Below are 25,499 nucleotides of genomic sequence, written 5' to 3'. Positions count from 1 at the left end.
GACATCTGACGACTCCTCAAAGAACTTGATCTTGATGTCCTCGGTCTCACAGAGACATGGTTCATGGCCAGTTGTGTCACAAGCTTTGACACCCTCCTCCCGATGGTTCCAAGATCCTCTCCGAACCCAGAATCAACTGTCCAGGAGGTGGGGTAGCTCTAATCTTTCCGGAGTGGATCCCTGTTTCTGTCATTCCTACGCAGGACTACTCCTCCTTTGAATGCCTGGTCTGCAAGCTCTCTATCTCTCCTGGCCTCTCTCTTACTGTGGCCACCATTTACAGGCTACCTGTCCAGGTTGCCCTCTTCCTCTCTGAGTGGGCCAACCTCTCCTCCTCTCACCTTGCCTCTACCTCTCAACTTCTCCTCCTTGGAGACCTCAGAATCCATCTGGAAGCCTCTTACTCCTTTGGGCACTTTCGAAATCTCTGTGACTCTCTCTTTCTGTGTTACCCTCTGGCCCGACACACTCCTGCGGGCACACCCTGGATGTTCTCATCCCCTTTGACATTCCCCTCTGAAACCGTCCCACCTCTCCTCCGTCTTGAACCAACCACTTTCTTCTCTCTTCCCACCTGTTGCTCTCTGTCCCCCAGGTGAAGCCGACCCCAGCAATGCCGCCCACCTTCTCGGCCTTCCGCCCTATGAAACATGTGTCAGTGGAGGCTTTCACTGCTACTTTCTTGCCTCCTCCTATGCCTGCGGCTGACTCACACTCTGACATAGCCCTCTCTAACCTGCATCACTCTATCACTAACACTCTTGATGTTCTTTCCCCTGTCATGAGGATCCATTTGAAGTCCACCTACAAGTGCAACTCTTGGTATGACTCTTACCTCCAACCCTTAAACGCAAGTGTAGGGTAGCCGAGAGGAAGTGGGGGGCATCATGCTCATCCTCTGACACACTCGCCTGTTGCCCGCTCAAAAGGCAATCCAGACTCTCTGTCCTGTCCAAGAAGAGAGGCTACATCCAAGCCCGCGTCTCTGCAGCCTCTAACAACATGGCCAAACTGTTCAAAATCTGCAAGGAGCTGGCCAATCCTGCTGCAATCTCCACCTCTCCTGTTCTCTCGCAGGCCTTCTGCACGACACTGGCTTCTCACTTCACCACTAAAACTTAGGGCATCCTTTCCCGGCCCCACTCCTGCTGTCTCTCCCTCTCCTCCTCCATTCTCCCCTTTCCCGGTGTTCACTCCTGACAATGTTTCTAGACAACTCTGATCTATGATGTGATAGGTTATTTATAACGCGCTTAATACCCAGAGGTTTCTAAGCACGGACCAGGGGAGCGAACCTGTGTTGCTCCGTGTCATCTTGCTTTCAAGGTAAGCATGATGCCCCTAGGCTATCATGAAAGTATTGTCCAAGCAGGTGCTCCCCTGCTCCTCCTGAACCATCAACGGCCACATCGACACCCTTGCTCCAGCGTTGGCCAATTTCTGCAATTACTCTTTTGCCACAGGAACCTTCCCATCTCCCTTAAAGCACTCCTTTGTGCACCACCTCCTGAAGAATCCTTCTGCCGATCCTTCCTCTCCGGCAAACTACCACCCGATCTCTATCACTCCTTTTCTGGGCAAACTCCTGGAAAAGCTGGCTATCTCCCAGAGTTACTCTCCACACCAAATCTGTTGGTTGTCTCCATAACCATCAGTCTGGCTTTAGAGCAGCCATAAGTACAGAAACTGCTCTCCTGAGCACCCATGAAGACCGTCTCTCAAATCTCGACTCTAGCCTTCCTTCTGTCCTCATGCTCCTTGAGCTTTCCTCTGCTTTCGAAGTGGTAAACCACACCATCCTGATCAATCTTCTCTGTGACAACCTGGGCATCATGGGTCAGGCCCTAGCCTGCTTTACCTCCTTTCTCTCTGATCGACCCTCGCAGGACCAACTGGGGTCCTCTCTCTCCACATGTGGTGTTCTCCAGGGCTCCAACCTCTTACACTGGCTCTTCACCCTTTACTTGGCACCTCTGGCCCATCTCATCTCCACTTTCTCTCCGTGTTACATGGATGAAACTCGGCTCTCCTTCAAACTATACTCAGCCTCCTCTCCTCTCTCGCTCATTCCTGACTGTCTATCCGTGAATCAGGAATGGTGCGCATCTAACGATCTCTGCTGAATGTCAGTAAGACTGAGATCCTTCTCATTGGGACCCCTGCTCCCACTTTCCCTCTTTCACTTTGAGCGATCTGCCTAGGCCCTCTACCTGCGCCTTCCTGCGAGGCTAAAAACCTTGGTGTCATCTTCGACTCCAAGCTCTCCTTCTCTCCTCACATCACGGACATCTCTAAGAAATCCCACTACCAGCTGCACATCCTCAGAGGTATTCTTCCTTTTCTCACGTTCCTTCAGAAGCTCACTGTCTTCAGAGCCCTGGTTCTCTCTAGGCTCGACTATTGGAACAGCCTTTTTCTACATCTGCCTGCCTCTACTCTTCACTTTCTGCAACTAATTCCGAACAGGATTGCAAGATTTGTCCTTAGCCTTAAGCCCAGGGATTGTATCTCTCCAGCCCTGAAATCTTGCCACTTTCTCCCGGTGGCTGCAAGGATCAAGTTCAAGACCCCCTGCATTGTCCACAAGGCTTTCTGGGGCCGGGACAACACTACATCCAACTCTCTTTTCCTAAGCACTTTTCTTCTCGAGTCCTCCGCTCATCCACCTCCAACTCTGTGAGAGTGAGACGCATCCCCAGGCTGAGAGTGGGATCTCTCTCCTCAGCTGGTACCAACCTCTGGAACAGCCTCCCTGCCTATCAAACTTGAGCAGGACCACCTCAACTCAAGATCTTCCTTTTTGTTTCTGTTTTCTCTCTCTCTCTCCCCTGCTGATGTTCCTGTCTGCTGCACTAACTGGTTACCTGGCCTCCACTGTACCTTATGGGGACCAGGCTTCTTCATGACCATTAGCCCAATGCACTGCCTTCGGGCCTGCTGTGCACAAGGGACTGCATCTGCAATCCTACAGTCTCCTGCCTCCTTGCACTTCTCAGAACCGGCTACCCTGGCGGCACTTACTTGAGCTTTGCTATTGCACTCTCCCTTTCCTTCCCCCTGGCACTTCTCCTCTCCCTTCCTCTTGCACTTGCACGATCTGAATGACGCAACGCCTAGTAAGATCATTTGTTTTGTTCCCCTTTGTCTTCCTCTTTCCTGCCTTGTTGCGCTTAGAAACACTTGTGTACAGGCGTGTTATTAATGACTCATCATATCATATCCGAGTGCTGGAAAAATGTTAATTTTCCGGGTTGTTTTTTCAATGCAAGATCCACAGACTTGAAATATTTCTGTGGGCCTTCCTGCCATAACCAAGATGGTACTGCAGATATTGTGCTCCGTTTCTCTGCTACATGCAAGCCCTAGACATGACAGGAAGAAATAGCTGCAGCCGCAAACATTCTCGAGGTCTCTCTGCTCCAACCACAAATATTTCCCTTCGTCTCGCTGCTGTATGATAGCTGCAGACATACAATTTATTTTTTAATAGCCACCTCTAAATATTTGTCAGGCTGTCCCTGATTGCTAAATGCATTGAGGTATGTGGAATGATGGGCATGAAGATGAGTTGCTGCATAATCTGGGATTAGACTCCTCAAATCCCTAACAGCTGACCACCACCCACAAGGCAATCAAAGTGTGCCTGCATGCTGGAACAATTGATCACACTGTTTGCTTTTGTCGCAGCCACACTTTCCACCAATGAACAACACAGGACTGAAAGCTGTGCCAGATGTCACTGGGTGTGGTAAAGTCCCCCAGCTGGGAATTATGTTGATGAGGAAAATGACTAGTATCTCCAGACAAGCCGGAAGCTGCTTTCACTGTATTACTTGGGGAGGGTGTTGTGTGTTTTAAAGGTTAATTCATGTCACCAATGAATATGCTTACACATTGCAGTCAAGTCCAGTGTACAATGCTATCTTCTCTTGCAAACTATTCTGTACCCCTTTGCCTGCATCTCCCCTTGGTCAAGTGGAAGTACTGCCCCAACCCATGGGTAACACAGTGCAGTCATTGATTGTACAGTTTCCTGGCCTTTGTCCCATCTCTTCTCCTTGCAGGTGGGCAGCCACAATAACATAATTCCAGTCAGCCTTCTCCTTTGACTCCTCTGAGGGCCACTTCTCCTCATCCTGCCCTTCTCTATCCATTCCCATATCTGCATGGAACCCTTCTCGTGGGTTGCATCTACATTCTAATGTACCCCCTTTTGCCCTCCCATCTCCTCCAGCCGTTCTTTCACCTCATCTTTTTCTGCCTACTGTCACTCCATCTCTGTCTCCTTGTTGTCTGCCTTATGCCCCTCAATTGCCTCCTTTTCAGGTTCTGGACCAGCCTCATTGACTACCTTCTGTTTGTTCTTCTCACCATCAGCCTATCTCTGCAACTGGATAAAAGTTGAATAACCAGGAATGAGACTGCGCCCAATGTGCAAGGGTATAATTTATTTAACAAAATGCCCTTTTACAATGACACGTGTTTCGGTCTCCCATGAGACCTTTTTCAAATCAGGGCCAATGTACTATCATGACACCATGTATTATAACACAAATTAGAGAAATAAACATGTATGCGTTACAGACAGTTTAAATCCAAAATCAAACATTCTTTTTGTAAAAGAAAAAATAGTAATAAAAGTAAATAAAAGCCAGACAATAATTGGGATGGGGAGAGGGGAAGGAGTGATGGGGATGCAAGAATTATGTAAAACAGTTTGTTAGGTTTTTTCTCTTATCAACGTGATAATCAACTTGCTTGCATTAGACCTTGTTATAAGTTATGGACATTATTTCATTTTTACCTTAAAATCTTCTAGTGCCCCTACCAAAATTGGTAAAACGTTGTCCACAATAATCGGGTTAGATCCCTGAAAATAGGAAAAAATATCCGTTTTTATATAATTGAGTGAGATGGTGAAAAGTACGTGATTTAGTTGCATCACTGTTGTCCCTTGTTCACCTTTGCGAGATAGGTGTTTAAATTTGACAAATCTATCTATGCCGTCCGTTTCGTATTTGTTATATTAACTTAACTATGTTGAGTTTCAAGAGTTTGGGCGCAAGGATATGTGATTACCTTTAAAGGTCTAAGAAGTTGTCAATTGTGTTCGCATTAGAAAGTGTTGTCTTGGCTATTATGTTCGCGTAACGGTATGTCTATATTCGTGCGGCAACGATCAATGAAAAAGCACGTAGTGTTGCACACAACGATCAGTGAGAGCGCACGTAGTATTACACACTGGGTGCACAGTTCGTGAGTTGGCAGACGGTCTCTTACCGTCTGAAAATGTTGCACGTTCAATCGCGTACTGCAGGATATCTCGAGGGGGCGCCATTAGGCGTCCTCTCTGTATATATTTGGTTCTCAGCGTAACCTCCTTGTTAGTCCTTTCTCTATTTCTTGTTGGAAGACTGTTAGTTAGTATATTGCGTAGCGGCCATATTGTAGTATAGTCAGTTGCCTGGAAACTGATTGAAACAGACAGTCACGGTGTTACACTATTAGTTAATTACTGTTTCAGAGTTAAATTGTCCATATTCTATATGTATTTTCAATTACAAATGGGGATACCCTGCCACTTTACATTTGACATTAAATTTGATTGAAGACATGTATTAGTGCGGTTGCGTTATAGGTCGCGTGTTGCACAGCATAATGTGTAAATACTCCGTAATCTAAGTTCGCTGTATTAATATTGTTGATAGAAGAAAGAAGTTCTATCGATAGGATGAGTGGTGCATAATACTAGGGGCGCTAATCTTAAACATATCCTGGAGCTTCAAACCCTTAGTGTTATCACGTGTTCTAAAAGTATATAGGTTATATGGAGAATCTCATTCACTTATCCAGATTGATCCATTTTATCTTTTACAAATGGTGAGTGCCATATAAACTCATATACATAGAGTCTACAATTAGTATGGAGATCATAGTGTATGATCATTGTGGAATGCTAATTCTCGTGTACAAGTTTAGAGAAAAGATATCATTTCATTGTCAGTGTTCAGACCAAATACTGTAGAATTTAGTTTACAAATTAGTTTTGCCTCTGTTTGCCTTAGTTTCTTTTCCTTGTCACCTCCTCTTCTTCCTAGTGTCACTTTTTGCAAGCCAATGAACCGAATGTCTGCTTTATCGTCCATTTGATGTTTTTCTTGCCAATGGCATGTAAGTGGAAGTCTCGGGTCTTGACTTCCGATTTTCGCTAGGTGTTCTCTTACACGGGTCCTTAGTTCTCTGATCGTGCTTCCAATGTAGAACAGATTACACACACACATATGATGCCATAGACCACATATTTCGTCCTACAATTGATGGGTTTGTGTGATTTTCAAGGACTTGTTATTACTACTGCAAAATAGGTCAGTTTTCTTGTGTGCATATTTGCACATCGTGCAAGTCCCACATTTTCTAAAGCCAATGGTTGTTGCTTGTAGCCAATTGGATGGTTCTCCCAATTCTTGATCCGGTAGGTTGGATGGACTTAGTTTGTTTTTGAGTGTTTGCGCTCTTTTGAAGGTAATTCTCGGTTTGTCATCCACAAAATTAGCAATGTTTTCATCCAGTTTCAAAAGGTACCAATGTTTGGCTAGTATCTTTTTCAAGACTCTATGGTCAACACTGTATTTAGTGATAAAGCCGATCGTTGTTTGTTCTGACGTTTTAATCTTAGGAAATAGTGTTTGGTCTTGTGTTATCGATGAGCTCTTGTCCAATGCTTTACTGACACATTTTTCTGAATAACGTCTGGACAGAAATCTTGATTTGAGTATTTTGCATTCCTTCTCAAAATGTTCATTGGTTTGGCAGTTTCTTCTTGCTCTTATGAATTCCCCTCCTGGTATGTTCAAAATGGTCGGCCTATGGTGACAACTTGCTGCGTGTAACGTTGAGTTGACTTCCGTAGGCTTACGGTAGGTGCATGTTAAGATTTGCTTCTGTTCAATGTATATTGTTAGGTCTAGAAAGTTAATACTTTTAGCATCACAGACACCAGTGAATTGAATTCCCATTGTATTTTGGTTCATCCTGTTCTGCAATTCAGTGAATCCTAATTGTGTACCTTTCCGTAGTATCAGCACATCATCGATATATCTCAACCAATGGACAAGTTCTTTTTTATATGCTTTATCCTTGTAGATGATTGTGTCTTCAAATAGGCCCATGAAAATATTTGCTAGGGCCGGGGCATATTTGGTGCCCATTGCAACGCCCTTGGTCTGTCTATAATATGTGTTGTTGAAGTTGAAAATGTTGCATTCAAATGATAGCTTCAACATTTCCTTCACCATTTGGATCTGGTGGTACATTGATGCCGATTCCTCCTTGAACGTATGGTCTATTGCTTTTAATGCCCATGTGTGTTGAATAGATGTATAAAGTGCTTTTACATCTAAGGTTGCCAGAAAACAATCATTATCCCATTTCCAAGATTTTATTTTGTTGATTACATCTGTAGTATCTTTGAGGTACGCTCTTAATTGCATGGCTCAAGGCCTCAAAATGTTGTCCAGATATTGCGAAATGTTCTCAGTTGTCCAACCAATTCCACTCAGTATTCGTCTACCCTCTGGTATTAGGTCATAATCCTTGTGAACCTTTGGTAGAAAATACATAATTGGTGTAATTGGGTCTTTGATTAAGAGGTAACTTCTTTCATTGTCCGTGAGAAGACCTTTACGGTGCCAATCATAGATTTTAATTTACAATTTCTGTACACTGAACGGACTCTTCTTGATAATTATTGATAATCAATCTAACCATGTCGCCATGTTAGACCAAACCGCAGCAGCCAAGCTCTTTTAGAAAAAAAAAGAAAAATATCTCTGCAACTGCGCATCAATTGCTGACTCCACCACAGCCACTATAACCTCGAAAAGGAAACCCAGCTGTTGTCACCACCTTGTCACCAGTTCAGTGAGCGCCCCAATACTAGCAGGGAGTCAATGGGGGGCTCACTCACTAGTGAGCCTGCACCCTTTGCACATTCTGTGACAAATTGGATTCTGCTCCTGAGGAGCACAAGGATGAGTAGGGGTGAAATGACCCACTCAGCCCTCACACTTCTTCAATCCAAAACACAATGCAATCATAAATGAAAAACAGGGACCGTAATATACCTCCTTCGCCTTCTGTGGTAACGTGAGCCGAGAGAAGGCTATGTTCTTAAAAGGGGTGTGAGAGTGAACCAGTAGTGACCTAAACAACACAGTATCACAGTCCAAACTAAAGGGAATTTCCAATCAAGGTTCTATAAAAATGTATACATATATTTTAATCAAGCCCACCATCTGCATGTAGAACTAATAGAAAATACTGTGTAAAACCCACCCCAAAGGAAGAACAGAGATGATGCAACAGACTGGAGAAAATAGCACTGTGAGGGATTCTATGCAAATCACTAGCCACAAAAAGGATATGTCTTGAATGAAAACAGGAGAGATCATGACCTAACCAGTCCCTAGGGTCCAAGCGGAGCGAGGGGACAGTTCAGAGTCAACAGTACATGGATTCAGCTCTTGGTGGACTGATGAAGTCAGACCCGGCGTTAAACGTAGGAGTGAGAAGATCAACGTGCCCAAACTGATCTTGGAGTGTGAAGGCCCTCAGAGCAAGCTGGTGTAGAGTAAGGGCAAATGCGGTCACTCAGTGCGATGGAAGGGTCTCTCTCAAGGATACACATCAGGGTGGTCCCTGGAACGCTTCACAGTTGGCCAGGCTGAGTTGGGATTTACCCGCTGGGAGTAGTCAATGAGTGATGCTCCAGCAGCTCAAGTTGGCGGGTGACGGACATCGAAGTGGTGATCTTCGGTGCATCGATGTGAGATCGATGAGACAGCAGTTCAAGAGCTAACTGGGTCGAGCCGTGATTGTAACCCTGGTTAGAGTCGTCATGTGGCTCTCTAGTGAATCGATTTGGGTCCCGGCATCGAGCAGTCGGTTCGGGCATGGCAGATGACAAGCTTTAGCTAGGACATGATGCATAGCTGGTTCAATTTGCAAGAAAGTTCAAAGTGGTGGAGGAGTGCAGCAACCAGCACTGGCTACTTGGTTCTTGTTCCACATGGGGTGAACGCCGATCAGCCAGTTCGGTGCGGTTGAACAGGGAGATTCAGCTGGTCTGCTCCTCCGGTTGCTATGAGGCCCACTCAGGGGGACTTGAGAATATTTTGGTTCTGTGCAGGGTCTGCTCTCCCAGCTCAGGTGATTCCAGTACAGAGTGGTAGGTCCTAATCCACAGCAGAGGTCACTCCAGATGTGCCGTGGGAGTGGGTAGGGAACAGATCTTCCTTCTGTCTTGGATGATTTCTTCTTCACCTCAGGCTCAGGACTTTGGAAAGTACAACTTTCCCAAAGGAAGTCCAGTGAGTTCTTCACAGAAAATCTGCAACCTTAAATGATCCAAAAGGATGTGAGGGAATCTGTAGGAGTGTGGGACCCCTTCTTCTAAAGGCAAAAGTCCTAAGGTGATTGGACTAAAGTTAGCCTGTTTTAGTGGTCCAATCCCTGCACTTGAACGCAGTGGACTTTGCCTTTTCAATGTCACACCCAACGTGCATTGCTCCAGAGGAAGTCGGGAGGGGGACAGGAAAGAGAGCGTGAGAGACAGTGAGAACCAAAATGGTGAGTCTCCTTCCAGTGACGAGAGCCCTACTGCCAATCATAATCGTGCCTCTTCCATTGTCACTAGGAGCAAAGGCCTTAAAATATGCAGCACCCTGGTGTTAGGCTACTCATTTTGAACGTGTGTGCTCCTTTGGTGCCCGAGCAGAGGACAGCTGCCAGTGGTGCGGCTTTCTCGGGCAGAGGGTGTTACCTGCCCTCACAAAGTGAGCAAAGAGGAGGCCCAGCCATCCACATTCCTGTCCCGCCATTTGGCATGCTACACCTGGCGTACCAGAATACACACCACCTTCAACAGCAGAGAAGACTCACAGGAGTTGACACATGCAATATCAATTGGGATGTGGTGGTCATGATAATAAGTAGCACCATGCACTATGCCTAAACTCAGGCATAGCTTAATTTTAGAGATTATCCTGCCAACATCAATGATTACTTATGATCATTGTAGTTTTGGTACATGGGTGAATATTGTAAATGTCACCCATGTGTGGGTGAGACTTGTCTGCCACTGTTGCTGTCAAATGAGCATCTCTAACCTCTGAACCTGCACAGTGCCATGAGTAGAAAAGGCAAGCAAATCAGGATACTGATGCACATATACATACTATGTTTTTGGCAAGGAGGTTATGATAGGGAAATCTGATCAGCAGATTACCCTTAAAGAGATGGAATTATCCACATATTTTTATTATTTAATAAAAATCAAAAACAGTCCGAGATTTTCACACTGGCCAGAAGGAAATTGTTCACACATTCTCCTCATATACCTGCTGTTTATTGCTTGGTTGTTCCCCATCTATATAACATCTACTTCCTCATAAAATTTACCAGCCTCAATCGTAATGGTTTATGCATACTATAAGGGATCGAGAGTAAGACTCGGACACAGTGGCATTTTTGATGTTGGTTACAGATTTGTATTAATAAAATAAAAGAGGAGTAAGGGGAAATCCTGCCTATCTCCAACTCTAGTAGTGGTTTCCCTGTCTCAACAAAACTAAGGAACGTTTGTAGTGTCCAAAACAAAAGGAGTTCTCTGCCCTGTGTCGGAAATCTTAAACTGACCCTCACACACTAAACTTAATATAATGTGAAGTGAGGATATTTTTGCTGAAAACCTGCAGCGTATTTCCAAAGTTCCAAACATAAACTTTGAAAGTGTTAAAAGAAATCAATAAAGTTCCACCACAAAAGGGGGCCTTCCCTTGCCTTGGATTTCTCTGGTCTTTTCAATGTCATATTAATGTACTCTACAATCTCAAGGGGTTCGACTCTTCCCCTGAGTTTCCTCCAGTTCACACAGTCTGTTATATAATTCCACAATGTGAAGAGGTATGAGCCTTCCCTTCAAGGTTTTTACAATTCCACAGTTAATATGCTCAAAGAGAGTGTCTCTGCCCCTTGAGCTCTGTTAGCTTTTCCACAGTTTCATAAATGTCACAGTTCGAAAAGGCAAGGGGAGGGAGACTCCCTTCACCTAGATTCCACACATTTGGGTCGCTGTTTCCGCTATTGTCAAGTTCAACACTCTTTATTGGGTGGTGGTCCCAGACTCACTGTATGCCTGGTTTACTCTCCTGCCAGGACTTTCTTATTCCGTTACTTGGGTGCGGATCCCAGACCCGCTGTATGCCTGGTTTACTTTCCTGTCAGGACTTCCTTATTTGATTCTTGGGTGTGGGTCCCAGACTTGCTGCAGGCCTGGTTTACTCTCCTGCCAGAACTTTATTACTTCACTTAGTATTTGGGTGCAAGTCTTGGATTTACACTTCTCCTCAGCAATCATCTTCTCTTTCATACAGTTCCAAGATCCTTTAATTATACTTTTCATATATTGGGTCAGCGACCCTTTTCCAGTAGCCTTAGACTCTTTGCTCACTTTTCCTAGCATCCCAGCTCCCTTGTTTGGGCTTACCATGTTCATCAATTGTACGCAGCATCTGGCATCAAGCACCCCGGCATCCCAACCTCCCTCTGGGTTTACCGGTCTCCATCGGCGGCTTCCGCATCCCTTGCATCTCACCATTCTCACTGCTGCTTGCTTGTTGGCTGGGAGAGTGTCCCGTCATCTCTCCGTGTCCCGCTTTGCCTTCTTCACTCGGCAGCTCCTGCTGTCCATGGCACAAGCGCGGCAAACCTTACACTGGTCGACTTCCCTGGATGACACTTCCAGCAGCTTCTCTGCTCCTTAATGCAGCCTGCTATCCTTTGGTGTCCTGAGCAATCTTGGGAGAAGTGAGTCTCTTTTCTTCAACAGGTGTGTTGTATTTAAACGTCCCTGCACCTGTTAACCTTTTCCAACCACTAGAACTCAGCGTTTGCTCACAGCTTCGAGTAATCTTCATCACTCCAGTCCTCTTCCTTGTCTCAGTGTTATTAAGTAAAGGAGAATGTAAATACTGTTGGTGTTTAGTCATGGCTGAAAGTTCTACATTCACACTACAATATGCCATACAGTAATGGGGAAGGGCCAAGTGGGTGTCACCAAAGGCTAAAGAAATAGGGAAAGGTCTGGTCTGGCTCAGCGAGCTCTGATTCCCTGAAGGTTGTGCTCCCCCATGTTGTCACCCCCAGGGTCAGACTCAGGTAGCGTCTGCCTTTCCCTGGTCACATGAGGGAAGATTTTCCCTCGTGAAGTAGTGACTACCTTGCTAGACTCGTCACAATACTCTCTAGCTCTATCTTTTTTACTACCTCCATAAAATCTTCCTCATTTGAAAATGATACGCTCCCAAGGATACCCAGTGGGACTTTTTAATCCACAGTAATTTATAGGGGTGGGGGTGACTAAGTGAAAGGTTGTCAGAAAGGGTTTCTTTATTTACATTTTTTTCATTTATTCAGTAGAATGAGGAAGTGCAAGCGAAGGGTTAAAAAACTCACAGCATGCCCCAAACTGTTTCTTTCTCTATTTTTTGGGTGGATGTAGAAAGGTTAAAGGAATGGTTCGCCCAAAAATTTTTATTGCAAAAAAAGATGGGCAATAATATAAAAAATAGATTGGCACTTTTTTTTTTTTTTAAGTCCCTATGTAAAATTTTTAGCAAATGAAGCTCAAAATTTACAAAAGGAAGCACATGGGGGCATCCATTTTGTGAAATGGATGCCCGCCTGTGCTTGCTTTTGCGGCACTAATGAAGGAAAAGCCAGCCAGCTGTAGTAAACAAAACTACCACTGGGTGGCTTTTCCTTCATTGGTGCCGGGACTCGGAGGACGCAGACCGGAGACTACAGGCAGAAAAGCTGCAGCTGCATCTCGGTAAGTGCTATTTATTTAAAAAAAAATAAGCACTAGCTGCATTTTTTTCCTAAGTTTTCCGGGCTGAAGGAGCCTGGAAAACTTAGAAATAAAACCGCAGCTTTAAAAACATTGTATTTATGTTTGCGGTAGCTTTTGAAACTACCGCAAACATAAATAAAACATCATTGTGTTTGAAAACGCTGCGGTTTTTCTTTCTAAGTTTCTCAGGCTCCTCCGAGCCGGAGGAGCCTGAGAAACTTAGAAAGAAAAACTGCAGTGTTTTCGAAACACAACCGCGTTGTGTTTCTGCCTAAAGCTGCTTTCCCATTTGGGGCTTTTGGGCTCCCCATGGGGAGCCCGAGAGCCCCAAATGGGAAAACAGCTTTAGGCAAAAACTCCGCGGCATGGAAACACAACCGCGTTGTGTTTCTGCCTGCCTTGGCTTTCACTTTGGGTCTCCGGAGACCCAAAGTGAAAGCCAAGGCAGGCAGAAACACAACACGGTTGTGTTTCAAAAACGCTGCGGTTTTTCTTTCTAAGTTTCTCAGGCTCCTCCGAGCCGGAGGAGCCTGAAAAACTTAGAAAGAAAAACCGCAGCGTTTTCAAACACAATAACATTGTATTTATGTTTGCGGTAGCTTCAAGCTACCGCAAACATAAATACAACGTTTTTAAAGCTGCGGTTTTATTTCTAAGTTTTCCGGGCTCCTCCAGCCCGGAAAACTTAGGAAAAAAAACGCAGCTAGTGCTTATTTTTTAAAAAATAAATAGCACTTACCGAGATGCAGCTGCAGCTTTTCTGCCTGTAGTCTCCGGTCTGCGTCCTCCGAGTCCCGGCACCAATGAAGGAAAAGCCACCCAGTGGTAGCTTTTGTTTAAGACAGCTGGCTGGCTCTTCCTTCATTGGTGCCACAAAAGCAAAAGCGAGCACAGGCGGGCATCCATTTCACAAAATGGATGCCCCCATGTGCTTGGTTTTGTAAATTTTGAGCTTCAATTGCTCAAAATTTTACATAGGGACTTAAAAAAAAGTGGCAATCTATTTTTTTTATTATTGCCCATCTTTTTTGCAATACAAATTTTTGGGCGAACCATTCCTTTAAGGGTAGAGTTTAGAAAACGAAATGACAACGTTTTTCAAAAGAGTTTCTTTTTTTTGTTTTGTCTTTTGTGTGGAAGGAGGAAAAGTAAATGAAAGACATTTTTAAAAAAGTAAACACAAAGGACATTGCAAATATGTTCTCACGGGTTTCTTAAAGGGGAAGAATGAATTTAAGGAACTAAACAAAACTGGCACAATATAAAATAAAATGTCACAAATAGGGAATCAATCTAAAAAAAGAAAGAAATAACGTGAATTGCTTCTGGCTTTCTAGGGCTCTCATTTGCCTGCAGAATCTCATCAACAGGCTTGGTGGTTCTGATTGGCCCAACAAACCCTCACAGGTGAATACGGGGACCATTACAGGCTTTGTCTAAATAGCTTGAGAATTTGCTGCACAGGATTTGGTTTGCCTCGTGAGTTCAGTGAGGCAGAGAGTTACATTGCACAGGCCATTGGCCAAACCTGTGGATATATGAAAAGACCCAGCATATGGCTGCAAAGCATGCAAAGTTCGAACATTTCATGCAACTTGTGTTCTTTCTAAGTGTACATCACCGTTTTCTGTTAATGATTGAATTCTTTGAAACTTGTCTCCTGTTTTCTCTGCATCACCTGCCACTTGGTAACTGCGTTGCTGGCGTGCTCTTAGGCTTCGAGTCTTAAGCATGTCTTACCTTCCCAGTCGATTTCCATGAATCTGAATGCACTTCAGTTAATTTGGATTTTCACTTTTGAAAAACGGTTTGTCAATCTTTTCAATCCTGTGGTTTGCAAAGCTGAGCCAAGAGCTCTGCTGTCAAGCTGGCAATGCAGTGTAAACACTTGCTTGATGTATTCACTTTTCAATCTGTGCAGTGAAGAATGTTTCTCATATGCAACTGTTGTTCAATTGCCCCTCCTTATTATATCTGTTATGTGTGATTGCTGTAAGCCTGTCTTTAGCCTACATGAATTGCTGCCTAAGTTGATGACTTATTTGTTAATTTCAGAACTGGAGGTCCATTCTGTGCAGCAGAAGTGCATCGACCATGTTTAAGTCATATTTTGACCTGGTGTCTTAAATCTTTTCATTATGGCTCTCCTCATGGCCACCTTTACTTCTTTGTTTCTCATTGTATATATCAGAGGATTACACACTGGGGTCACTACTGAGTAGAGCAGAGTGAGGACTCTGTCCCTCTCAGGGTTGTAGCTGGAGATCGGCCGCAGGTAGATAGTTGAAATAGTCCCATAGAATATGATGACTACCAGGAGGTGGGAGGAGCAGGTGGAGAACACCCTAGACTTCCCCTCAGAGGAATGGATCTTCATTATGGTGGAGATGATGTGAATGTAAGAGAACAGGGTGAAGAGGAAAGAGCAGAGTACAATGATAGTGGCCGAGACAAATACCCACATTTCATGGATGTGTGTGTCAACACAGGACAACCTGAGCAACGGCTGGATTTCACATACGAAATGTTTAATTTCTTTAGACTTGCAAAATGACCACAAGAATGTAAATACTGTGTGGAACAAGGAATTCACAAGGCTGCTGGTCCAGCAGAGAGCAGCTAGCAAGAAGCAGGTCCTTGTGCACATTATGACATTGTAATGCAGAGGCTTACAGATAGCCACGTGGCGATCATATGCCATTATAGCAAGGAGAAGGCATTCTGCGCATCCCAGTGCCAATGCGAAGTACATCTGCGTAGCACAGGCCAGGTATGAGATGGATTTATCCTCAGTCAAATAATTGGACAGCATTTTAGGCACAACAGTTGTGGTAAAGCAGATGTCTATGAAGGACAGGTGGCTGAGGAAGAAGTACATAGGGCTGTGGAGACCAGGATCAATTGTTCGAAGAAGTAGCAGGAAGAGGTTAAACAAAATGGTCACAAGGTAGATGGTCAGGAGCAGCACAGCGTGCACAACCTTCATCCAGGGTATGTCAGAGAACACCATGAGCAGCAAATATGGTTCTGCTGTTAGATTATTAGGAGCCATTCTGTTCCATCAGATTAATCTCTAGAAGAAAGCATAAAAGAATATTGGGCTATATTCTTCAAAAATGGCAGGGCAACCTCATAATTCCTTTAAATCAGGGTTGTCTAACTCCAGGCCTCGAACCCTGGAATCCTGACTGGTTTTCAAGATATTCCTCAATATTCATGAGAACAAATCTGCATATATTTTTTTATTCATTTTATGCAAATTTATCTCATAAATATTAAGGAGGGTGGCCTTAAAATACAACATGTTTCCAGCCCTAGAGGCCTGGAGTTGGACAACCCTACTATAAATACACATTTTAATTGCTCTGGTTTTATGAGAGGCTATTTCAGCACGCTGATACACAAACAAATGTAATGGAAATATTGTGACAAGACTTTGATCTTGCCACTCAGCAAGAATGGACCTTCATTAATGGCTATTTCTACCCTAAACCAAAGGTGGCATGAGGTTCCTTATTCTTGGCAGAAGGCTTTGAATTTGACTTTTGCCACTCAAAAAGCCAATCCTCTCTTTGAACTTCTGCTGCCATCAGATTTTATTTTCCAAGCACCGACATACGCCTGGAACCAAAACCCTACCACAGAAAAAAACTCGGGGGATCGTCTTTCTCTCACCAGGCACACAAAACCTGACCTACCTAAGAATATACGGAATACAACAAACCACCTAGCATTCAGGAAACTCCTCAAATCATGGCTCTTCAAGGCATAACCACAACGGAGACGCACTAGAATGCCCAGACATCAAAACAATGATGGAAATAACTCCAACCTCGACCACTCTCAAATTGGACAAACACTCAAACCAAAGAACCAAGGCTGCAGACACTGACCACATACCTAGACCCACACGAAAGACCAATTTACTCCCCCACTGGTACGTACCGGACGAACATATCCAGACCGACAGACGCATCTAGATAGACGTTGGCCTGCGTCGCATCTGGATAGGATCGATTGAAGGATAACATGCCCGCACTTAGAAGAAACGTGAATGCTAACATGTGCCACACCTAGAGTTGTGAATAGCGGCCTGTGTGGCGCTTGGATGGAGTTGTGAATGTTAGCATGCCCACAACTGGACGGGTCTCTGGACACTGGCCTGCGCCGCATCTGGGTGGGAGTGAGAGTGTTGGCATGACCACGCCTGGATGGAGTCCTGGGCTTTGGCCTGTCCTCAGATGGAGTTGTGAATGTTAGCATGCCCACAACTGGACGGGTCTCTGGACACTGGCCTGCGCCGCGTCTGGGTGGGAGTGTGAGTGTTGGCATGACCACGCCTGGATGGAGTCCTGGGTGCTGGCCTGTGCCGCGTCTGGATGGGAATGTGGAGGCCGACAGGTGCCGCACTCAGACAGAGCTGTGAATGTTAGCATGGTAAAGGTCAGGTAACCCACTAACCAATATAAGCTCAAACTCTGCATACTTATCTCACTCAGAAAACTCACACAACCATCTCTCGCACAACATGCTGCACGCACTTCACAACACTGCAACAACACATAAGCCGGAACAACAGCACACGCGGACTGACTCCGATCCGATACCCGCACCAAAGCTCAGCACCCGGTGTATACCGAGTCGATGCTGCCCACAAAACACCACTCCTCTCACTATCCTACCCCCTTCTTCACCTTACTAACCCATCCCACCTTTATCGTTTACAGATCCGCCTGAGCGCCTGGGGACCAATACCTTTGGTGACGATGCGCGGTACAAATACCTTTAACATTTAACATTTAACAATTAGCAATGTCTTTTTGAATGGCATAAAACAGCATCAAGAGGGTAATTCCCAAAACACACACAGCAACCACACTCATCTATTTTGACTTTGGATTTGAGGAGATATTCAATCACAAAGATTACAAGTGAACCTTCCCAGAGAAAGCTTTGAAAATGACTGCTATGCTCATGTGGAATGAACAGGTATTTGCCCAAATATGTGTACCTATATCCCCAGATTAGGGGAGACAAAATAACTCATCAACATAAAATTGAAAGGTGAGAAGCCACTCCAGTTTATGCCCTGCACCATTGACAAATATCATGCTTCATTCAGAACACCATTACAGAATATGCTTGCCCACTCGAACCCCTTTTAGGCACAGTTTAGAACAAACATACCACTTTTAAACTGGGACCTCGCCCAGATGTTACTATTTTGGGGATCCAATTTCTCCTTGATCCTGCAATTTATGGTATGTTAAAACTTCTCTGATGCCACCATTTAAAGAGAATGTCTAAGATCGTCACAAAAGACTGTGGGCCTCATTTTAAATTTGACTGTGCAAGAAAAAGTGGTGGTAATCCTCAGTAATTCCATTACTGCCAACTTCCTGCCAACTTTACCCATCTCTACGGTTTATAGTAAAAAAGTCGAATGCCAAAATGTCGATTTTTTTTAATGACGTTTTTTATTCGAAATGGGGGGGTTGCCCCCCCCAGGCCCCCTTTTTTTTTGTTTACCCGTTTTTTTTTTATTCCCGGACCCCAAAATAAATATATAATAAAAAAAGAGGGAATTTGACTTTTTTTTTGTTTGACATTTATTTTTGGAAATTATTGTCATTCGACTTTTTTTTTTCGACATTTTGACTGACCACCCATCTCTACATTACATGCTTGCAAGTAAAGTGGAGGAGGTGCCTTGAGCACATGACTGGAGGTAATTTCTCCACTTTTCCTCTAAAAGGAGGATTATCCATGTGTGGAATCACCACCCGCAGTAATTCCTCCAAATCCTCCATGGAGCCATATGGACTCCAAGAATGGGCATTAACATTGCTGTATTGTTACTTGTAATCAGATGGCTTTTGCTTGATTACAAGTGGCGATAGCAGTGACAGGATCTGGCTTCTGTCTTCGTGTTGTGGCAGCATTTCCTGTATGGCTGCCGGTGTACTCCATATAGTTGGCACAAGTGGGGGTTTTCATGTCAGTAACAGACTAAATTTCCTCTTATAAGTGTCCTTTCCTCTATTCTGTGAGCTCTCATCAACAACACTATGTTATATGATGCATTATGCCTCTTTCCCTGAAGACTTTCTGTTTTGTCCAAAACTCTCTATCCCTATGTATATGCACTAGGAGCGACAGGAATTGTTGTGGACGTGTTGCAGAACCCATGCGTAACTTCAGGTTTGAGGGTTGTTATACATTAATAGAGCTGTGAAAGGGAGTTGGGAAGGGAAATACACTTTGATCCCCCCATATCCATGTGATACATTGTAGCAAGAGCATTATATTAGCACTGAATAAGATGAGGGGAGACATCCTCTGGGTTACATTTCTGTGGTGGTAGCTTCCTCGTCTCATAAGAAGAGCGCTAGACCTTAACTAAGCTGAGAGCTGCAGGTTAGCCCCCTCAAAGCCAATTAAGTGCCAAGGATGAGTATCCTCGTCCTTTTCGCATAGACTTGCATAATAGCCTGGCACTTCAGGGGTTAAGGTCAGAGCTCTTATTAGATGGGATGATCCCAAGGGACATGAGACAATTTGGCGCCCATCCAACGTGGGGCTCAATCAAAGTACCTCTACCCTCTCACTAAGTCACAGCAGATATATGCACCTTGCCGTTCCAAGGGAGCGTGATGGTTTGGTTTTGTTAATTACGTCTTTTCCTTTGCTAGTGAAGAACAGCAATAGGTTTCATATATTAAGTTGTCCTTCTAATTCATTAAAAAGTCATAAAGATAAGGAGCCGAGAAAACATGCTAATCTCAACCAGGGACAAGCACCATTACATAATAAATATCTCCAGTGCAGAGCCAAGTAAGAGCATAACACGTGGATGTGCTGTGATAGATTTAATAATCCTAGCGCCTTTAAATAGTGAGCAGGAACAAACCCCTGTTTATAACTGAACACTGTTCATGAGGGCTTCATTAGCATGCACAGATGCAGGAATGTCTTCTGATTGTGCGACAGACGGGGTTTTGATATTATGACTGGTGGACCTTTTCGTCATTTCCAGAAGACATGTTCATTCACTTGCTATGCATTGATGAGGTACACTCCTGGTTGTGTGCATGTAATATTTACAACGTCAATCAGGATTTCATAATCCGGGTGCAACAGTCAAGAAAACAGATCTCTTTACCTACAGAGATACTGTACGCATATGAGAAAACACCCTGAGTGAAACTTAGTGGTAATTTTAGCTGCTTGGTCTTGGTAAGTATTACTGGCTAAGATATATCACTAAAGGAAAAAAGAGGGAGCCAGACATGTGATGTCATCAGTGATGTCATCAATGACATTTGTGATGTCATCTTTGATGTCCTGGGTGTTAGTCTTAGCAATGCGCGTTGGTGGCGCGAGTTATGGTTGCTAAGTTTACCATGACTAGCGAATTTCACTGGGTTTTCGGTTTTACTTTGAACCATAACGTCCCTTTAACAAAGTTCTTTTACTGAATTTCATAGGTTTTTAGTAGCGCAACTTAACCATAACATCTCTTTAACAAAGTTTTTTTACTGACTATACATTTTCATAGTGTAAATTTGATAGATGTTTGCTAGGATTCCCTTACTTTATATACATGTAACATAGAACATACCGAACACCCCGCTAATGATTTTGAGATCCGCGGACGGTCACGGACAACATCAACACTACCCAAACACTCAGGGGGGTATCTGAAATTGTTCTATCATACCATATAAACACTGCACAAGTTCAAAAAGAAGCACATAAACACATTATATACAATAATAAATAAGCAGTGGAACCTACATATTTAACACATCAACCATCCATTTAAATACCATATGTAATAAAATGGATTACACCATGACAAAAAAGATATGCCTCCAACATAATTACCTCACAGAAACTGCAGAGCTAGAAGCAACAGTAGACCTACACAACACTACGAATACAACTTACCAGAAACTAGTAAGTAAACTTCATTTTTCTTATATATTTCTAAACTTTTTGTATGAGGTACAGTACAATTAATATATTTTTGTTTTTCACACAAAAATGTGCAGTACTTTGGAGTGGCTTGAAGAACATTTCCACATGAGCAAATGTCTGAAGACAGTGATAATAATGGTAGACACTTCTCTATATAAGCAAATTAATAATCATTACTTTATGTGTACTTAACATATATATATATATATATATATATATATATATATATATATATATATATATATATTCTTAACAGACCATACAAACATTGAAAATATTACACCAAAAGACACATTGGAAAAGACTCTGGAACACATGGAACAGAAAATAGACATGCTCAAGGAAAATTTCAATGGTTTGAAACAGTTAGTGGAGGACCAAATAAAACAAAAATTAAATACCATTGTCCCACCTGTACCTGTGCCCCCTCTCCATGTCCTAGTGAACTATCCCCAAACCCTCAACACCAAGATAAGCGTTTTGATGAGACTTCCATCCCTTCATCCCCTCCCATCCAACCTCTCCAAACCCCTAACTCCACTGTATTTGTATCAGTTTCTGCTTCCCCTCTCTTTCATAAATTGTGTATATGTATATAATAAAAAAAATGTTATGTTTCTTTTAATGAAATTCTTTGTGTCTTTTTTTTTTTAAAGTAGTTAAAATGTCTGGGGACAGTGCACCTGTCCGGCCTGTCCGTGATTAACAAAATGGAGGTGTCCTAAGGACACTATATCTGGCCGTACAGTCTGCAGAACATCTACGCATATGCGCACCACACCTGTAAGTCCTGCCAACATCGCGCCTGTCCGTAACTGTCCGTCTCACTTGTGTCGCACTTTTAATTAGTTTCAGGACCTGAACACTGTCCGTAGAACACCCATGCGCATGCGCACGACCGTTCCTGTGCATTTGGTGTCCTGCGGACACCTGTTCCCTTCGCGGACGTGTTCCCGATGTCACCATGTGACCGCACCCACGCTGAGCGTGTGTCCTAATTTGCGGACTCCATGTCCGGTTCCCCAACATTTTAAAAGAACTTATTCAGACAATCCAAATTATTTTACAGTAAAAATTCACCATTTCACATGCCCCAGACAATGGCCCTGGCTTTCCACATACTTTTTGTAACTTTTTGAATGCTTTTGAGTGTTCGATATGTTCGCGAGACACACCCCTACACGCCTATAAAAGGCCACACCCCAGAGCTGATCTTCATTGTACTTCTGGCTATTGCAGATTGACTTTTGCTGCCTTTGCTGCTCTTGCTGAGATTATCTCATCAACCCTAATGGCATCCATGGCTGCTGTTGCTACATCTGCCTCAGCACCACCCTCAAACCCTCCACCACCACCACCTCCCCAAGGGCCTGCAGAGGGGAACACGCGTAAGAATGTAGAGAACGAGGATGAAGAGGAAGAGGATGAAGAGAATGAGGTTGAGGAACTCCCTACTACCAGCACTCGCCGGGAGTCTTGGGTGTGGCGCTTGTTTACCATTTATGGTAACGTATCAAAAGCACGTGCGAACAAGGGTACCTGTAACCAGTGCAAATTGGTGCTGAGTCATGGGAGACGTGGTTCGTACAGCTTTGGTACGACATCCATGAAGCGACACCTAACTTCGTTCCACAGTGCGGACATTTGCAAGGTTGTACCTTTTGATAAACGTAGTAGGTTGAGTTCCTCTACAGCATCCTCCGTTTCCACTCCTCTCACCACAAGAGACACTCCTGTGGGAGAGCACATCCCTCTAGCTGCTTCACAGGCCATTTGCGATGATGTTGACCCTTACTTTTCGAGGGTCACAATATTGTGTATGTACTGCGATGCAGTACTCTGCAGGGGGGAGGGTCTTCGAAGTGCTTTCGAGACTACAGTCACGGACCACCAGAAGACCTGCTACCTACCTAAATAAGGCCCACCCTACATCTTCCTCTCTCCACCTGCCCTTTCTTATCCCCGTGGTTGGTGTCCCTTCCTTACCCTCCTTTCCCCTCCTCTCCTAGTGTGTCGTGTGTAAAAAAGCAAGAAAAATATAAAACCACAAAAATCCAAAAAAAAGGCTCTTTTCAGAGCCGCCTTTTACAGTTTAAAAATAGAAGTGTCAAATAAACAGTGCAGGGCTTTGCAGATTTTTTGAAAGTCCGCGTACAGTCCTGGGACAGATAAAATTTTGGGGTGCTGCCCTAGCAAAACCAATGCACTTTTGTCTGGGAGGAAGTGGTGGCTCTGAAAAGAGCCTTTTGGTGGTGTTTTTGTGGGTTTGAAAAACGTGGATTCGTCAACATCTACTGCAAAATAGATGACTGTAATTCCAAAAAAGGTTGCACTGCATTTTGTACATTTCTCTGAAAAATCTGATTGCCAGCATATGTAAAATGGACTCCATCTCTGCGAAAAATGTATGTGCTACGAAAGATAATATTTTCATTGTGAAAAGAGGACATGCTAACATCTCTTAGAAAGGCACAAACAGCCTTATTGGCATTGCGCCTCGCTTTATCCATTTGTGGACCAAATGAAGAAGAACGCAGGCACATTTGTCTTTGCGCAACATGAGTAAAATTACTTGGGAATTTGGAAACATGTCCATAACCTTCTCAAGTCCTTCTTTCATTGCAAATTGCAAAGAAATTCCAGACACATGTCCTAAACTGTTCCCCCCACAATGAATTATAATTATGTCTGGATGATGCTCTGTCTCTAAAGTAGCACAGAGAGGTACCAAGTCCAGCCACTTCATTCCACGCACTCCATGCCAGTGCACTTCCACATGATGGAATCCAAGATCTGCACCTACTCCACAACGTTCTGCATGCACCTCCAACCAATGTATCCATGAGTCTCCCAAAACCCAGATAAACCTTTTTCGAAAACACACAGCCATAGCTACCTGTTCTTCTCTCAGGAAAAAGACGTTCTCACAAATTCTCTCCTTACACAACACACCCACTAAACTTTACTGACCAATCCCTAGCTCCGCTCATTCTCATTTGCATACCTCTCCACCCCAGAATCCCCATATGTAATACACGCTGTCCGCAGACTACCGCCATGTCCGCGGACATATCGAAGATCTGAGCATGGTGAATGTACATTTAAATAGTGTGCCCCATTTCCCCTTTGAGGTGGGCTCTGAAAAGAGTTTTTTTTTTGTTTTTTTTGCAGATGCCTGACAGACACCTGTTATTTTGTATTTTTTTGGGGGGGTTTTCTTCTTACTTTACAACTAAAATCTTCACATAACCTTCTCCAAAGCAACCCATACATTCCAAAACAGCATGGCATTTCCCAAAAAAGATAAAGAAACACCATCTTCTTCAAAATAAACAGCATTACTCAAATCAATATTCTCATTGTTACAGAAACACATACCAGCTCTAGGCATGAAAGCACGCATGCCTCGATTGATTGCACACCTAGCAATGTTTTGCTGAGGACAAAAAACAGAACTATTGTCCCATATTGCCCTAGGTAGTAATCCAGAAACGAATACTTTTGCATTTGGAAGGATGTTCATTACTGCTTGAACCAACTGTTCCAAATCTGCCAACAAAGTAGTGGCACTCACCTAGCTCAAATGGAAAGTTTTATAGTGCAAAACTACCAGATGGGGACTGTTCATCCTACGCATATCTTCACAAACTTGGAGAATTGCCTGTACATTGCAATCAGGCACAGCGCTCCACACCACCTCCACTCCTTTAAGATCGAAATTGTTGCCACATGCCTGCATTGAGAATACTGCTGTAAACCATGGACAAACATATCACCGAGCACCAACACCCTGACTTTCTCCACCTCTGCCATCTTCACTACACACACTCTCTTTCTACACAAATCCACAACGTCAACATCTGATTGGCTGATTCCTACAGTCCCCTTTCCATACTGGATTTGCTGGAAAACCCCGGATGTGGCACGCCCTACCCACGGACAGCTGCAGTGTCTGTGCGGCACGTAACTCTTAGCCAGCCTTTCTACCCTTTCCACATCACTCTCGGTGCCATTCCCTCATTGGATACAGCTAAGCAGTCACACAACCATCCACCAATCACATCCAAGACCTCTACATCTAACTCCATCATCAGAGTTCCGTACTTCAAATGTACTGTTGATCACTCTGAGTACAAGTCTCATATCATTGGAAAGCACCTGCTACAAAAACTACTGCACAAGTCTCGAAGATTTCTACTTACAGCTCCATGCATATCCACATGCATGATTACAAACTACAGGTATGCATATTTTATTCAGAGTACATGTACAACTCTTATGAATCCGTATAAACAGAGTAATGCCACTAAATCTGCATAGCCTATACATTCATGCCAACGCTCCCGATTTAAGCACGAGACTCCCGATTTTTCATTGAAAAATCACACTATTTTTTACTGTCTCCCACATAACCTATACATACATGCCAACCCTGCCGATTTAGGCGCGAGACTCCCGATTTTTCATTGAAAAATCACACCATATTTTACTGTCTCCCGCCCAAATTAATGCTAATCCCAATGCAATCCTATGAGAAAAATAAATGTTCCCGATTGCTGTGGTGAAATATCCCTCTCAGGGGCCCCCGATTGTTGGCATGTCTACCTAT

General features: G+C 43.8%; 1 protein-coding gene across 1 annotated transcript; it reads right to left on the bottom strand.

Moving 5' to 3' along the window:
- Positions 1 to 15,008: 15,008 nt before the first annotated feature.
- LOC138526435 (putative olfactory receptor 2W6) lies at positions 15,009 to 15,962 on the bottom strand. Its single transcript, XM_069637226.1, has one exon. The coding sequence runs from the start codon at positions 15,960 to 15,962 to the stop codon at positions 15,009 to 15,011; it is 954 nt and encodes a 317-aa protein (XP_069493327.1).
- Between the last annotated feature and the right edge of the window lie 9,537 nt (positions 15,963 to 25,499).

Source organism: Ambystoma mexicanum, chromosome 1p, assembly GCF_040938575.1.
Source record: "Ambystoma mexicanum isolate Mex_15411 chromosome 1p, UKY_AmexF1_1, whole genome shotgun sequence".
In the NCBI taxonomy this organism is placed as follows: domain Eukaryota; kingdom Metazoa; phylum Chordata; class Amphibia; order Caudata; family Ambystomatidae; genus Ambystoma; species Ambystoma mexicanum.
This window is presented reverse-complemented; position numbering and strand designations above follow the sequence as displayed.

Bases quoted from the DNA above. Each gene is read 5' to 3' on its own strand.
- LOC138526435 (XM_069637226.1), bottom strand. From the start codon at position 15,962: ATGGCTCCTAATAATCTAACAGCAGAACCATATTTGCTGCTCATGGTG.